Source organism: Phalacrocorax aristotelis, chromosome 1, assembly GCF_949628215.1.
Source record: "Phalacrocorax aristotelis chromosome 1, bGulAri2.1, whole genome shotgun sequence".
Taxonomy (NCBI): Eukaryota; Metazoa; Chordata; class Aves; order Suliformes; family Phalacrocoracidae; genus Phalacrocorax; species Phalacrocorax aristotelis.
In genome coordinates this window covers 25,992,699-26,006,364 of record NC_134276.1, presented here as the reverse complement: position 1 = coordinate 26,006,364, position 13,666 = coordinate 25,992,699, and the positions used below count along the sequence as shown (strand labels likewise).

Sequence of the window (13,666 nt, the reverse complement as noted above, 5' to 3'; positions counted from 1 at the left end):
CTTTATGGAGTAATGCTGCCTTTTGTACCTTTTAAAGGGGTGACAGAGTCGGTAATAACTAGCAAGGTTCACTATTTATCAATTACTAGAGGGAAGGCCCTAGCTTCCCAAGAACTGCCATTATATATAACTAACACAAAAATCCCCAAATACTAAAATCCTTCCTGCTAAAAAAAAAAAGGGGGGGGGGGGAGCAGCAGCAGATGGGAAGCGGTATTTAAGTCACTGTATCTTTAAATACTATCTAGGAATAGCCTAAATTAGCAGTATAAACTGGCATCAGTGGTGGTGGTTGAGTTTTTAATTATCTTGTGGGGTTGTTTTTTCTTTTTTCTGTTGTTTGTGTGCATTTGTTTTTCTAAGCTTCAGTGGCTGCCTTTGGTCTTACAATGCGGAGTGGGGGCCGGTGTATATCCCACCTTTCTGGACAGTCTATATCAAAGCAGATGAACGCACACCCCTGGGTAGTCACAGACAGACAGCGTAAAACACTCAGCATTTGTTGTTCATATTTTTACAATTTATTTTGCTATTTTAAAGATGTCACATACTGTTTTAATAGGTGGAAGAATATTTGTTAAAAGTTGAAACCCTACCCTTGATTAAACCACAGCCAAAGGAATGATCTTTACCTGAACAGCATTATGTATGTTGGAAGTGAGAGCCAGCAAGTGACCTTGCTTTTTATAGGTATATTCCTTCTAAACAAAGCGTTCCATGTTGTCAAACTGATGTACAAGCACCACAGAAGTATTGCTCATCCACAATTTCAATGCAACTGCTTACAAACAAGAGTCAGAAAACATCCTGTGTCAGCACACCACAGAAAACAGTGTGGCTAGAAGAAGCCAGACAAACAGCGAGGTATATAAATCAGTAGGCAGAACATACATGCTCAAACTGGAACTTACCACAACATGGAAAGAACGTCTTTTGCTTAGAGCCTTGCCCATGAACAATCAAAAAGCAAGCATGCGGCATCCATGTTCTCCCTTCTTAACGTCAGCTTACAAATACTGCAAAGCAACTACGATCTTATATATTTTCCAAGGCAACTTGTCTTTCTGAAAGGCTGATGTATTTTATATGGAACTAAACATTAGTTCACTGTGTTTTTTATTAATAGCAAAATAGAATATTTGATTCTGAACTAAACCCACATGCAATGAGGCATGGACAAGTAGACATTTGCAACATTACTGGCATCATGACACAACATCTGCTGTACAACTTCAAGCATCAGAGTTAGAACATCATGTCATCTAGTCCATCCTCCATAAACTTCTTGTAAATTGCCATAAACTTTGCTACAAATGCTTCCAGATGATAAATGGCTTTGCTGCCCAGTTGTAGGCGGTGTTCATAGAAGGCCGCCATCTGTGCAACTTCTCCTTTCAGTTGTCCATCACAGTTATTCAGAAGTTCTGTCAGGAGGCCCTAAAAGGGGAAAAAAAACCAGGACAGTATTTGAAAAATTATATATTTTTTTGTTAAGAGGATAACCTAATTTCTCTGAAAATAGCCCAGCTATGACCAGCAGTTCACTCATGCACCCAACAGAAGAGACATTCAAGAATCATTACACCACCTATTTGACAGAACTAGATTCATGGAACCATGTCTTTTCAGAACCTTCTTTCAAGATAAATTCCTCATGTCAAAATAGGTGTTACCTTTTGTGTTCTTAGATGGAAAAAATAATGTATAGGAACTACTTATACCTTAATAAAGAAGATAAATTAACCTCATCTCCAAATAATATAACGTCTATTGCACACAGGCACATGGCCCTGAGGAGGACTTTTACCAAGATAGCAAGTGTATTAAAACAACTAACTTCCTATCTCAACAGCATTGAGCATGAAGAGAAACAGCATTAATAAATAACAAGAAAAAGGCTTATTTAAATTTTAAGTATATCTGTTCGTATTTATGTACATATGTATGCGTAGACACACAGAAGATACAATAATTCAGTCATTACAAAAACCAAAAATACATTATTTCAGATCCAAGACAGCAATAAAATCATTGCAAATTCAACTCTTAAAATAATCAGGATTAAGTGAGAAGCATCTGTAGACCATTACAAGTTTATGAAGAGGGAGTGGGTAGAGAACATCCACCTTTGGCCTGACAACAACATCCTCAAACAGGGCAATGTAGGACCCACTAACTTACCATAAGAAAGGAAGGTTAAAGAAATGCCTAACTACCAAAACTGTCAGAAAACACAAAGCAGTTCATGTGAAAGGAAATTTAGTATCTTGTAATTATGTCTGATGGCAAAGTCCACCTAGGGCAAGTTGGAAACATTAGCTGTAATCTTTGTTCTGCTCAAGTTGTCTTCAGCATCCTTTCATCCTGCCTAAAATAAAAACATACATGTCCCATTTGCTTTTTTCTCCCAATACTCCTGTCTTTGAAGAGACCTGCTGCTCTAGCATCCTTCAGAAAAACTCTCTACTAGGACACTGCAGATATTGAACTTACAACATCACCACTTTTACAAAAGAAAACAAACTACATCAAAATGAGCCCATAAAGTACGTCTATGCTTCAGTATGGAAACTGGCCTGAGAAACCTTTCAGGGGGACAAAACATGTCCTCCTCTGTTTTAACTCAGCTATGATGCTGCTGTTCTGTGTTCACAGAACAAGTTTTAGTAAACCATTCGACAGAGGTGTGAAGGAAGCTGGCAACAAAAATAAACTAGACATTTATATTTTCCAAATTAGGGAACAGAATCTTCCTGCCCCCAAGTCTACACAACTCAAAGCCTAATTAGTCTAGTGTTAATTATCTGAGGATCTTGAGAAGTGAGTACTATGTATCAGTGTTTGTAGGAGCAAGGTCTTTAACTACTGCTTCAGAGCAATAACCTGGATTATTTTGGCTACTCCAGTGGAAAAAAAACACAACAGTAAAGCATCTTTTGGTCACTCATGTCTATTTGGAAAGGATACGACTTTTCATCAATATCTGGATAATTTGTGATGTTTTGGTGTGTGGGGTTTTTTTTAACTTCAAATTGAGACTGTCATAGCACTAATATTCATAACACATTAAGAGCTAGATAGCTGAATTACCTTCATTATAACCTCAGGAGGAATGCAGTGTGTCAGGAGTTCATAAAGCCGTCCACGGACCTCTAAAAGTCTGTTAGAAAGACACTACAAAATATCAGAAGTATGTCCCCAAAGCATACTAATGTGTTTTCACTTTTTGCGAAACATGCTGCAGGAAGAAATCAACCTAAGCAAAGCCTTTTTTTTTTTCTGTTTTTGGTTTTATGTGTTATTTTAAACCCAAAAGCACTGCACAAGTCAGACAGCTTCAATTCAAATGCTACATATCACCTTTTATTCAAAACAGTAAGATAAGTTATATATACTCTAGTTACAATTGTCTCAGTTAATCTAGAAACTACGAGGCTATTAGAATTTCTCAGGCTTGTCTCCCTTTAATTCCTCTTCATTTCTAAATTATTATTCATACTTAAGATTACTGAGAAGACACCACAAAATTCATTAGAGCCACAAGATTCGTTTACATTGTTTTTCCATCCACATTGTAAGATGCGGATAAGATGATTAGGTGGCAGAAAGTGACAGAGTTATCCATTCTCAACTATCAGAGGGTCAGAGGCTACAAGTATTTAAATTAAATACAAGAATATAAGTGACATCTCATGTAATATATGGAACAGACTAAGAGGATCAGGCTGTGTATATGACACAAAGATGGATAAAGGGGGCATCTCCTAATGTGCTTAAAAAAAGTGATATCTCATTTCCAGTTCTTTTACAAAGATGCATTATGCTAAAGACAGTGAAAGAGAAGCCTTAAATAAAACAAACCCCAACACACCACCACCCCTTCCCCACCCTCCCCCCCCCCCCCAAAAAAAAAAACCACAACCCAGACAGCACAACATGCAACTAAACTTATGCTCACTTTTGATTACAAAGCTTCAACAGAGAAAACCAACAATTGTTTCAGTTCCTGAAGCTCATTCAGCCTCCTCTAGTAATTTTAAAGCTCACTTCCTCTGGCTGCAAAGTACCAGCTCCAGTAGAAATGCCATAAAATTACATATAACTAAAGTAAAGATGCCACATTTTTAAATAAAACTTTTTTTTTTTTTTTCAGTTCAGGAGTACACCAAAAACATAATTTATAGCTGCAAGCAAGTGTATTCACCTACCTTTGTGGTGTCTGTTGACTGACAATAGCATTTGCAGTTTCTTTCAAATAAACTTCCCAGTCCATCTCAGGAATGTCTTGATCAGCGGTAAAAGGATACCTATATAATAGCAATATTTTTTAAAAAATTAAATCAAAGCAAACTGTCACCTATCTAACAAAGTTCATTTATGTGTCTGAGAGTATAATTTGCATTAATTTTTAGCGGTGACTTACTGTTGTACCCTGCAGGACTCACACATCAGGAGTGCTTTCCGAAGATTCCTGCCAGATTTCTCTGCAAGCCTTTGAGCCAGCTCCTGAGGAAGAATCAGGCCTTCTTTCTTACACACACTGGACAAGACCTGGCAGATCTAGATGGGAAGCAGATAGCAGGGAGTACAACACTTAGCAAACAGTTTAGCACCGAGAGATTCTCCTGTTTGAAACATTTCTGAAACAGGGATGGACCAGTCTTTCATAAGACATGCTTGACAAGTCACCCACCACAAGAAAAACTAGGTCATTTTGTGGCAGTAAAATATTTCATAAGCCCACAGCAAGAATTTATCTAGTAAGAGGTTTTAAACAACTTATTTTTGCTTCTGTTTCAACATACATCTTCAATGCTGGGAGCAGGCACTCGCACAGCCAGGCATCTGCTTTGAATAGGTCCTATGATTTTTGACATGGAGTTACAGCACAGGATCAACCTGCAGGTCGCCATATACTTCTCCATTGTTCTTCGCAAAGCATGCTGAGCATCTTTAGTGAGTTTGTCAACTTCTGTTAGCAGCACCACTGAAAAAAGATTAAAAATAGTGGGTTTTATTAGTATCAAATCTTTCTAAGAAAATTAGCACTTTGGCATACAAGCGATAATACCAAAATAAATGATACAAGCAGAAAAAGGCAGCATAGGCCCACAGGCAGGAAAACAAAGGTTAAGACAACCTGTGTGCCTTTTTGACTGAATAATCTTCTGCTCCTTCACACCCTATATTCATGTCCTGAAATGTCAATTTCTTCAGAGCAGGGCCTGCAACACTTCAGTGCCAAGAAATAATCCACACAGGGGTAGAAGCTTTCACTTTGATAATTAGTACAGTAACTTTTTAAAGGGATTTTGAAGTAAGAAATGCAAAAGAATTTATGGCACAAGGACACAGCAAAAAGCAAAAATTTCTTGAAGACTCCCCTCAATACATTTCCTATTTAAAAGCCAATGTCTCTAGCTTAACTAAGAAGTAGTAGAAAGCTGCCTTGTTATGGTAGCTGCAGCACCTTTCCATGGTCTTTTAAAGAAAACAAAGAAAAAAAAAAAGAAAAACATTGCAAAAATGCTTCAGAACAACCAGGAGACACCTAACATGAAGCAGCTAACCTGACCGGCTACCTTCTGCAGGTTCCTCCATAGGCAACTCATAGATGGCTGATTTCAGTACTTTGAATGGTCCAGTAAGAACAGCCTGGAGCAACAAGTCAGCCCATTACTCTTTTGCCATTTCTTTTCTGGTTGTATACACAGCTGAAGGAGACCAGTGAGCTTACCAGATACTTTGAGGTGCATGGTATGATTGCAGCTGTAAGGATATATACACCAGTAACTGGTACAGCCAATCAGTGTCTAGCAGCTTACGTAAAATATAGTATTTCCTGAGAACAGTGAGGAAAACAAGACAAAGTACTCAATCCATGACCATTTTCGGCTAACTTCTGCTCTGCTCTGTCAAGATTTCATCTCTCCTTCAATCTCTTCTTACATAGTTCTGATTTTGCATTCATTTAGTAATGAGGAGGAAAAATAAGCCAGTTGCAGCAACATGTATCTTGGAAAACTCAATGAAAGCCTCCTCCATTTTCTTACCCAATGTCCTTCTGTACACTATGGATAAAACACTTCTAAACTTTGTGCCTAAGATGCTCATCCCCCAAAACGTTACAACGAGTTGGCTAACACCTAACTTAGACAGCACTGTTTGCCATAACATTATCCGGCTCCTCAACTCAATATTAAGCCTCAGTAGCTTATATCTCAACTACTACTGTAGATCACTAGACTAAGTTACAGTGCATTCCAATGGTAGACTTAGAAAAAAGACAGCAGGAATCCCACTTCTGTCTGCCCAGCCACAGTCCTTCAGCTACACCCTGTCCTCCTAAGAAATCAACACAAGAAAACCTCATACTGAGCATTTAACCACTCAAGATACTCCACAGTGGAAGGAAAACGGGAAGTTGTTTAATTTGGGAACGGTTCATGCAGTATACAGGTACAAACAAAACAGTCAGCTGAAATCTCTGAAAAACAAGTTTAAAAAGTACTTTGACTGGTTTTAACTGTTTTTACTCACCTTTAAAATCTCGCTGAGTACTTGTCTCAAGCTGTTGGGATTGTGCTACTGTCTTCAAGAGTTCCTGAATTACTACACGGTCATTGTTTCCTGCATCACTGTTCCAGGAGTTTGAATAAAACTTGTTTTAAAACAACTTTATACTGCATATAACATACATCCTCCTAAGCAGCTCCTTGGTCAACTGACTAAGTAAGAATGGCAAAGAATTCAGAAGCTGTTGAGGTTAGAATTAAGCTCAACACACATATTTTGTTGAGAGTTACCTTCTCAATAATAAAAACAACCCAAAGCTTACACAGGCACAGCTGACTTAATAGTACTGTCTTGGGAAGTAGTGAAACTGTTGTCAAATATTTTACTAACTCTTTAAGATTGTTCTGGTATGAGAAATCTGAACTTTTGTTACTTGTGATTTGGGCAAAGACACGTAATGTGAACGCTTTTACCCATTATGGGAAGGAAAATTAAGTCTAACCAGATAATAGGATGCCTGACTGAAAGGACTGATGTAAATGCATAGGGTTTTTTCCCCTGAAAATTAGATGTCATGCTACGAGAATCCTATACGCTTACTGTGAACTTGAATGGCAGACATAGTGAAATTAAAAGAGTTACTAGTAAAAGATTGATACTCAGATACTATTATAGCACAGATTATTACCTTTTTTTTCCTCTTTGAAGGCAGGAAAACCTGGGGAAATACTAGATTTCCTTCCTGCCTCTTTTCCTTACTACCCCCTAGAGTAGCACTGCACAGCTTCCTCAGTCCCTTGGTCAGCAGCTCAGCGAGTTGGCTCAGATTTGACAACCACTGGGGACTGACTTGCAAGCTAGATTACTGGAAATGCAAAGGAAAAGAAGGGAAAACCACCTGACTCTTTAGCATCCCCAGACTACTGTCTTCACAGAGGCAGCAGTAGCTCTGCAATATTTCACTGGCAAGCATATGAAAAAGGCATTTGTCTGTCCTCTTCTAGTCACCACTTAACCAGACCTTCCCCATTCTTGCCAAGGAGAAGGTAGCAGAAGGTACAGAAGGATATTAGCTGAACAGTTCACAGTCTGCTGAGTGGGCTATGCTGACATTGACTGCAGAGATCTGTCCTTCAGCAAGGGAGCAGGCCTGTGATTACAGCACAAAAATACAAAAAGCAAAACGAAACAAGCCAGTTCTACTTATGAGCTAGGCCAGATTTTGGAAATGGAAAGTGATGAAAAAGTTTCCTAACATTTAAAGATAAATTATTCTCCACAGTAACAGAGCACCCAGAGTATAATTTCATGGTGAAAGATTAACCTTGATATTATGTGACTACACCAAGCATTCCAAGAAAACAATGAACAAAGGCAGTTACCACACAAACATGTAGTTTTTGTTATTCCTTATTCTTTCATTACCCACTTACTCAGCAGAACACGTTTTAAAGCATCTACCCAAGCTAGCCAAGTGGCCAGCAGAAAACGCTTTGGAATTCAGACAATATCCTCCAAAAGGAAGAAAAAAAAAGAGCTCTATCTAATAAAGTTCCAAAATAAATTGTGTCTGCAGAGTCCTTCCCAGAAGTTAATTTCCTTCCCCTGTTAGCCATTTATCATGTTCTATGTTACTCAAGATACACAACATGATTTCACAGTATTATAATTCAATCAAACTTCACAGACTACAGCACAGCACACACAGGTTCACTGTCTGGTCAGACACAAACATGACAATTGCTTGATCACTTAAAGCCTATGAATCAATATATTAATTCTTAATCAAAACTCAGCGTTACTATTATATACAGTAAGGAACAGAGCAGTTCTACACTTTCAGGACTTTTATATTTAAAGTGAAATACAATTATTTTATATGTTTCAAGCTAAAAGTACTCTATGGAGAGTAACAGAAGTATTAGTATTAGGTTATTAGAGCAGAAGATTAAATGGTCAGACACTTTTGTATCACCGAAATGACATATTCAAACAGTTAATTACCAATAGAAGTCTCAGCTTTAGTTATTTGGGTCTGTATTAGAATACCAGCAGATATTCACTAATCAATACACAGGGATTAGCTTAGCTGCAGAGCAAGGTGTTAGAGGAGACATGGTACATGAGAATAGCTTCTAAAATGCAGGGCAACATGAGAAAAGGTTTAGCAATAAGCACAAAGCTAACAGCTACGTCAGGATACACATCATCTTATAATTGCAACCCAGACAACAAAGCCAACACAACTAAGGCCTCCCAGCACACAATGACATTTACTCTCATGTGATTTAAAGGAACATTAAAGGGTTTCAGGTAAATACAAGTATTTACTTTGGGTCAGTGAACTATCACCAGCAATTTCACAACTGTCAAAGACAACATACAGTACACCATTATAGCCTCTGTCGTTTAAGTCAACATCTGACCTCACTCATGACAGGAATCCCAGTATTTTTGGTGGTATTCTTTCCTGTGCTCTAAACTCCTTATTTTAAGACTTACTGGGTAAACCTCACTTACCTTCAAATCACTTTATTTTTTTTATTTTTGAGAGAACTAACAATATGAGGGTGTTGGTTCCAATAGAAGTTCTCAGTTTCAACTTAAATGGTTAAATCTACGAATGCAGAATTGTTTCTGTTACCTAGTCCTCAACATCAGCATACTTATGTGGCTAGTTAAGCAGAACATTACTGTCTTTAGTATACAGCCATCCAAATTTTTGTTCATTTAGAGCTGCTCAATTAAAAACCCTCTCCCTGCTCCCATTTGCAGTCCAAACCCATAAACCATTATCTAATCTGCTCAGGCAATAAATTGGGCAGTCAGACCCTTATATACCCAGGTTGAAACCACTTGCAATATGACCAGCAGCTTATATATGAAGTGAGGCATTTTACTGTACACTTACCTTGGGTTAACTTCAAGGTGGTAATTACTTGCAATGGTGCTAATTTCAATTTTCTTTTTAGAAGGTGCCTGTGTAGAAAGAAAGCATATTAGATTTCAAAGTGTGCTAAAAAACTGATGCAAAAATTTATCTTACAGATTACAACTGGCTAGGTCACAGGCAAATCAGAAGTCTCAGAGATCAAAGAACTGCTGAGACATTAGACTTGCACATCTCCTACCCCCCAACCCCACCTCCAAAGGAGGAGTAGTGACACATCATCCAGCCTGTAAAACAATAACAGTAATGATTCTTATATCAACACATAATGCATATTACAAAACTGAGTAACTGGAGTATGCAGTAACAAGAAGTCTTATTATTAGAATCAGCCATTCAAAATAATTTATACTTTGCCCCTCCAAATAAAAGTTTTGGAAGCAAAACCTCTGGACAAGCCTGAATAGCCTGTTTACTTCTTTTGCCAAAGGATTTCAAGTCTACACTGTTTAAAAAAAGCACTAGTATTTATATCACCACTCAATTTGGGCCTGACAGTTAAATATAGCCTACACTTCTATCATCAAGTCTAAGTATTATATTTGTTCCACTACTGAGAATTAAAAAGCAAGCACTGAATAACCTACTTATCAACAAAGCTCGATAACCCCTTGCTAGTTAAGCCATCCATAACAAGAATTTTGAATGGATAATATAACCTTTTAATAATAAGGTATTTAATAATTAAATACCCAAGACCAAGGCAGATTAGCAAAAAAAGAATTTTAATTTATATTTTTTTGCTAATGCTAAAACTGGCACAATGGGAATGAGAAAATAAGTTAAAACTTGCATATATGCAAAAAGGAGTGCTAGTAATGTTAAAAATAAGGGTTAGTTTACAGACAAATTAAATTCTAGACATCTAATTGAGACCTGGTCTATTGCAACACATAGTATTGCCCAAACTAACCTGTTAAAAAAAATTTTAAAAAAACCAAAAACCACCCCAACCACAAAAAACAGCCACAGAAAACAACAAAATCCCCACTTCCTCCCACCCATGAAGACCTAAGGAACAAGGACATCTGGCAAAAATATTTGTTCATGTAACCAAAGTAGTCTGATTAATTGCGTAAAAGAGCTTAAAGATACTGAGTGAAAAAAAAATATTTTTAAAACTCAAATAAATATAAAGACCTCACAACAGAAATACGTCAGATAATGAATATCCACGTTACTTCACAGCAGATATGATATTTAATTTTACCGTTATACTCTGATGCTCAATCCTCAGTTTTTCTACACCTGCACCGTACAATTCCCTTAACAAACACATTATTCTTGTCTTTTTTCCAGCTCCTGATGGTCCATACACCAACAGATGAGGGAAGTCACCACACTGAACCTAAACACAAAGCAACAGGATTAGCTAGATACAACAATATTTTCTTTGTAAGAAAGTATCCATCCTTCCATTCTCAACCCAAGTTTACTTTTCCAGCTCAGTCACAACATAATATCTAAATCTAAAACTGAATTCCTTTCCTGCAGCAATATTTCCTATAGAACATCATATTATTCTGAAGACCATATGTAACTCATTTAACCACAAACACCTCACCCCTTAAAAAATCCCAAACCAAAACAAACCCAAAACCCAATAAAAAACCACCCTGCCATTTACATGCTTTCCAGGGTTTCTAGAGCAACAGCTGCAACACACACACAGTAAAAAGGATTAGAACGAAGTTTAAAGCAGACATATGCACACAGAATTATGTATATATATACACATATATATAATTACTTCATTGTTTCATTTGCAAGCCTTGAATCTGGGCAAACGAGTAATACCCTGTGTTTAAATTATTTTAGTAGTCTGTTTCTTGAAGAGCTAAGAAGCATGACAAATTTACATCAGTTAGATATAACAGTCATAGGGAAACACTGAGTGAATCAATCCAGCAGTCTAGTGAAGAGAAGACAGCACATCTGACAGGGGAAGCAGTCCTCTAACATCCAAGCAATTACATAGCCCTGACCGTCACTCCCAGCTGCTCACCTCAGAAACTTCAGCTAACTTTAAGTAAACCAAGTAAGCCCTATTCTCAGAGACACTCATCAGCCTCAGCCAAAGCCAGCATGAAGCACAGATGCACACCACTCCTGAAAAAGTCAAGCCACCTATTCCCTCGCAGCCTTCTCCTCAGCGTTAAAGGCCATGCTCCCGAGGAGGGCACGACGCCAGCGGACCACCTTCCCATCGGCCGGGCAGAGAAGCTACTCCGAAGGCTGGGGCCTACACCGAGGGAAAGCTCGCAACCCCCACCCTGCAGACCCAGCTCACGGACCGCGGATCCCCGCCGGGGAGAGGAGAGGGGCTCGGCGGCGGGCTCGCCTCAGGCGGCCGCCCCCAGCCACGGCGGGGAGGCCGCAGCGGCGCAGAGCCGCGCCCGCCAGGGAGGCCGCCACGCGCCGTGCGGCGGCCCGGGCGGCCCCTCACCAGGTTGCGGAGCTGCGCCGCCTGCTCGCGGTGGTAGTCCAGCCTGCCCAGGGACCCGGGACGGTACTTGTCCACCCACAGGCTCATGGCGGTTGAAAAGCGCGCGCCGCCCGCCACAGCACCGAGCCCACGGCGACAGCAGGAGTGCCCGATACGGCGGCCGCCGAGGGACGAGACACCGTGGCGGCCGCCGAGGGAGCGGAAGCGCGCTGCTGCTCCGCCCCTCTCCGGCCCCGCGAGTGGAGCCCGGCGGCTGCGCCTCGGCGCGGGTTTTTTTACTCCCTCCCAGATGACAGTTTTTCCCTCCGTGTCCTGGCGGGTTTTGCGCGTGAAGCTGCAGAGCTCGTGGTCGCGAGGGTAGCAACGGCCGCCGCGCGTGTTGAGGGCGTGCAGCGCCGGGCCGTGAGGTCCTGCGTCTGTGCGGGGCGGCTGTGCGACACTGGTGGGACCCGGCCACGGCGCTGGGGATGCACCCAGCAGGGCCAGGCAGCACCCGGCCTGGCGCTGCTCGCCCCAGCGCCGCGGACCGCTGCTGCCTGCTTACGGCAGCTGATCTCTTGCTATTTCATAGAATCATTGAGGTTGGAAAAGACCTCCGGGATCATCAGGTCCAACCGTCAACCCAACAGTACTGTGTCTCCTAAACCATGCCCTGAAGTGCCACGGCTACGCATGTTTTGAACACCTCCAGGGATGGTGACTCCACCACCTCTCTGGGCAGCCTCTTCCAATGCCTGACCACTCTTCCAGTGAAGAAAATTTTCCTAATATCCAATCTAAACCTCCCCTGATGCAGCTTGAGGCCATAACTTGTGGTAAACTCATTATTTTTGCTAATCTTAACTTTTTTTTTTTTTTACGAATCATACGCAGATACTTCACGCGAGTGGTGGTGCCATGCTGGCAACAGGGCACGAGCCAGCGGAAGGCCTGTGAGGCGAGGGAGGTGGGAGCTGAGGCAAGCTCCTGTAGGCATGGCACAAGGCCCCGGCAGCCATCCCCTGGAGGGTGAGCTGGCAGAGAAGGAAGCGGCAAGGGGCTGACCTGACAGAAAAGAGCCCTTGGGGCACACATGGCCTGCCTGCCCCTCCTGGGACTGGGTTAATCTGTGGCAATTCAGCCTCTCAGCCTTTGCAGGTGGCTACCGAAAAGAGGTCAGTTTTCTGTGTCAGGATAACATATGGTCCTTAGGTTCTTTGTTTTGGAGTCATCCTGGACTCGCAGCCTTGTTACGAACCAATTGGTTGCCCATAATCTATGTGTCACACTGGGAATTTGCAGGCTCCATCTATGAGTGTAGCTGTATGTGTACACCGAATATGTATATAATAGAGAAATTCTTATTTTGGTTCTTTGTGTAGTAGCCCTAATAAATGAAGCATCATGCACAAATTATATTATTTGAAAGAAGAATTTCTTAAAGTAATAAAACATGAATAGGCTAAAATGTGTCAGCCTAATATTTTTACTTCCATGATTTCTGTGAAAAAAACTACAGTTATATGAAAAGTTCAGGTGACTTGATATTTTTTTCAGCTCTGTGTTCTCATTTTTTCACATAGTTAGAAAGCCATAATGCATGTAATAGCTTCATTAACCTAGACATTCCACTTACTCATAAAGAGCACATAAACCTAGTGGGGGCAAAGAGAGAGCACATCAGTTAGTACAATGTTATCTGTTATCCAGAAGTTGTGTTACTCTCATAGACACTCGTGAATCAGTTTTATTTACAGATTGCCATGAATTAGCAA

The 13,666-nt window shown here is 40.4% G+C and overlaps 1 protein-coding gene across 2 annotated transcripts; it reads right to left on the bottom strand.

The window, feature by feature from the left end:
* Window positions 1–492: 492 nt before the first annotated feature.
* RFC3 (replication factor C subunit 3) lies at window positions 493–12,127 on the bottom strand. Of its 2 annotated transcripts, none has more exons than XM_075085032.1 (9): window positions 11,913–12,127; window positions 10,677–10,814; window positions 9,428–9,495; window positions 6,541–6,638; window positions 4,806–4,987; window positions 4,424–4,560; window positions 4,209–4,307; window positions 3,091–3,160; window positions 493–1,437 (listed from the first exon to the last, which is right to left on the bottom strand). In XM_075085032.1, the coding sequence occupies exons 1-9, from the start codon at window positions 11,997–11,999 to the stop codon at window positions 1,246–1,248; spliced, it is 1,071 nt and encodes a 356-aa protein (XP_074941133.1). In that variant the 5' UTR covers window positions 12,000–12,127; the 3' UTR covers window positions 493–1,245. The 2 variants fall into 2 exon arrangements, with proteins under 2 accessions (XP_074941133.1, XP_074941141.1); XM_075085040.1 differs by lacking the exon at window positions 11,913–12,127 and adding an exon at window positions 11,594–11,704.
* Between the last annotated feature and the right edge of the window lie 1,539 nt (window positions 12,128–13,666).

Coding starts and splice junctions, on each gene's coding strand:
- RFC3 (XM_075085032.1), bottom strand. CDS start 11,999: ATGAGCCTGTGGGTGGACAAGTACCGTCCCGGGTCCCTGGGCAGGCTG. Junction 9,496..10,676: donor TTGAGCATCAGAGTATAACG/GTAAAATTAAAT, acceptor CTTTCTACACAG/GCACCTTCTAAAAAGAAAAT. Junction 6,639..9,427: donor CACCTTGAAGTTAACCCAAG/GTAAGTGTACAG, acceptor CTCCTGGAACAG/TGATGCAGGAAACAATGACC.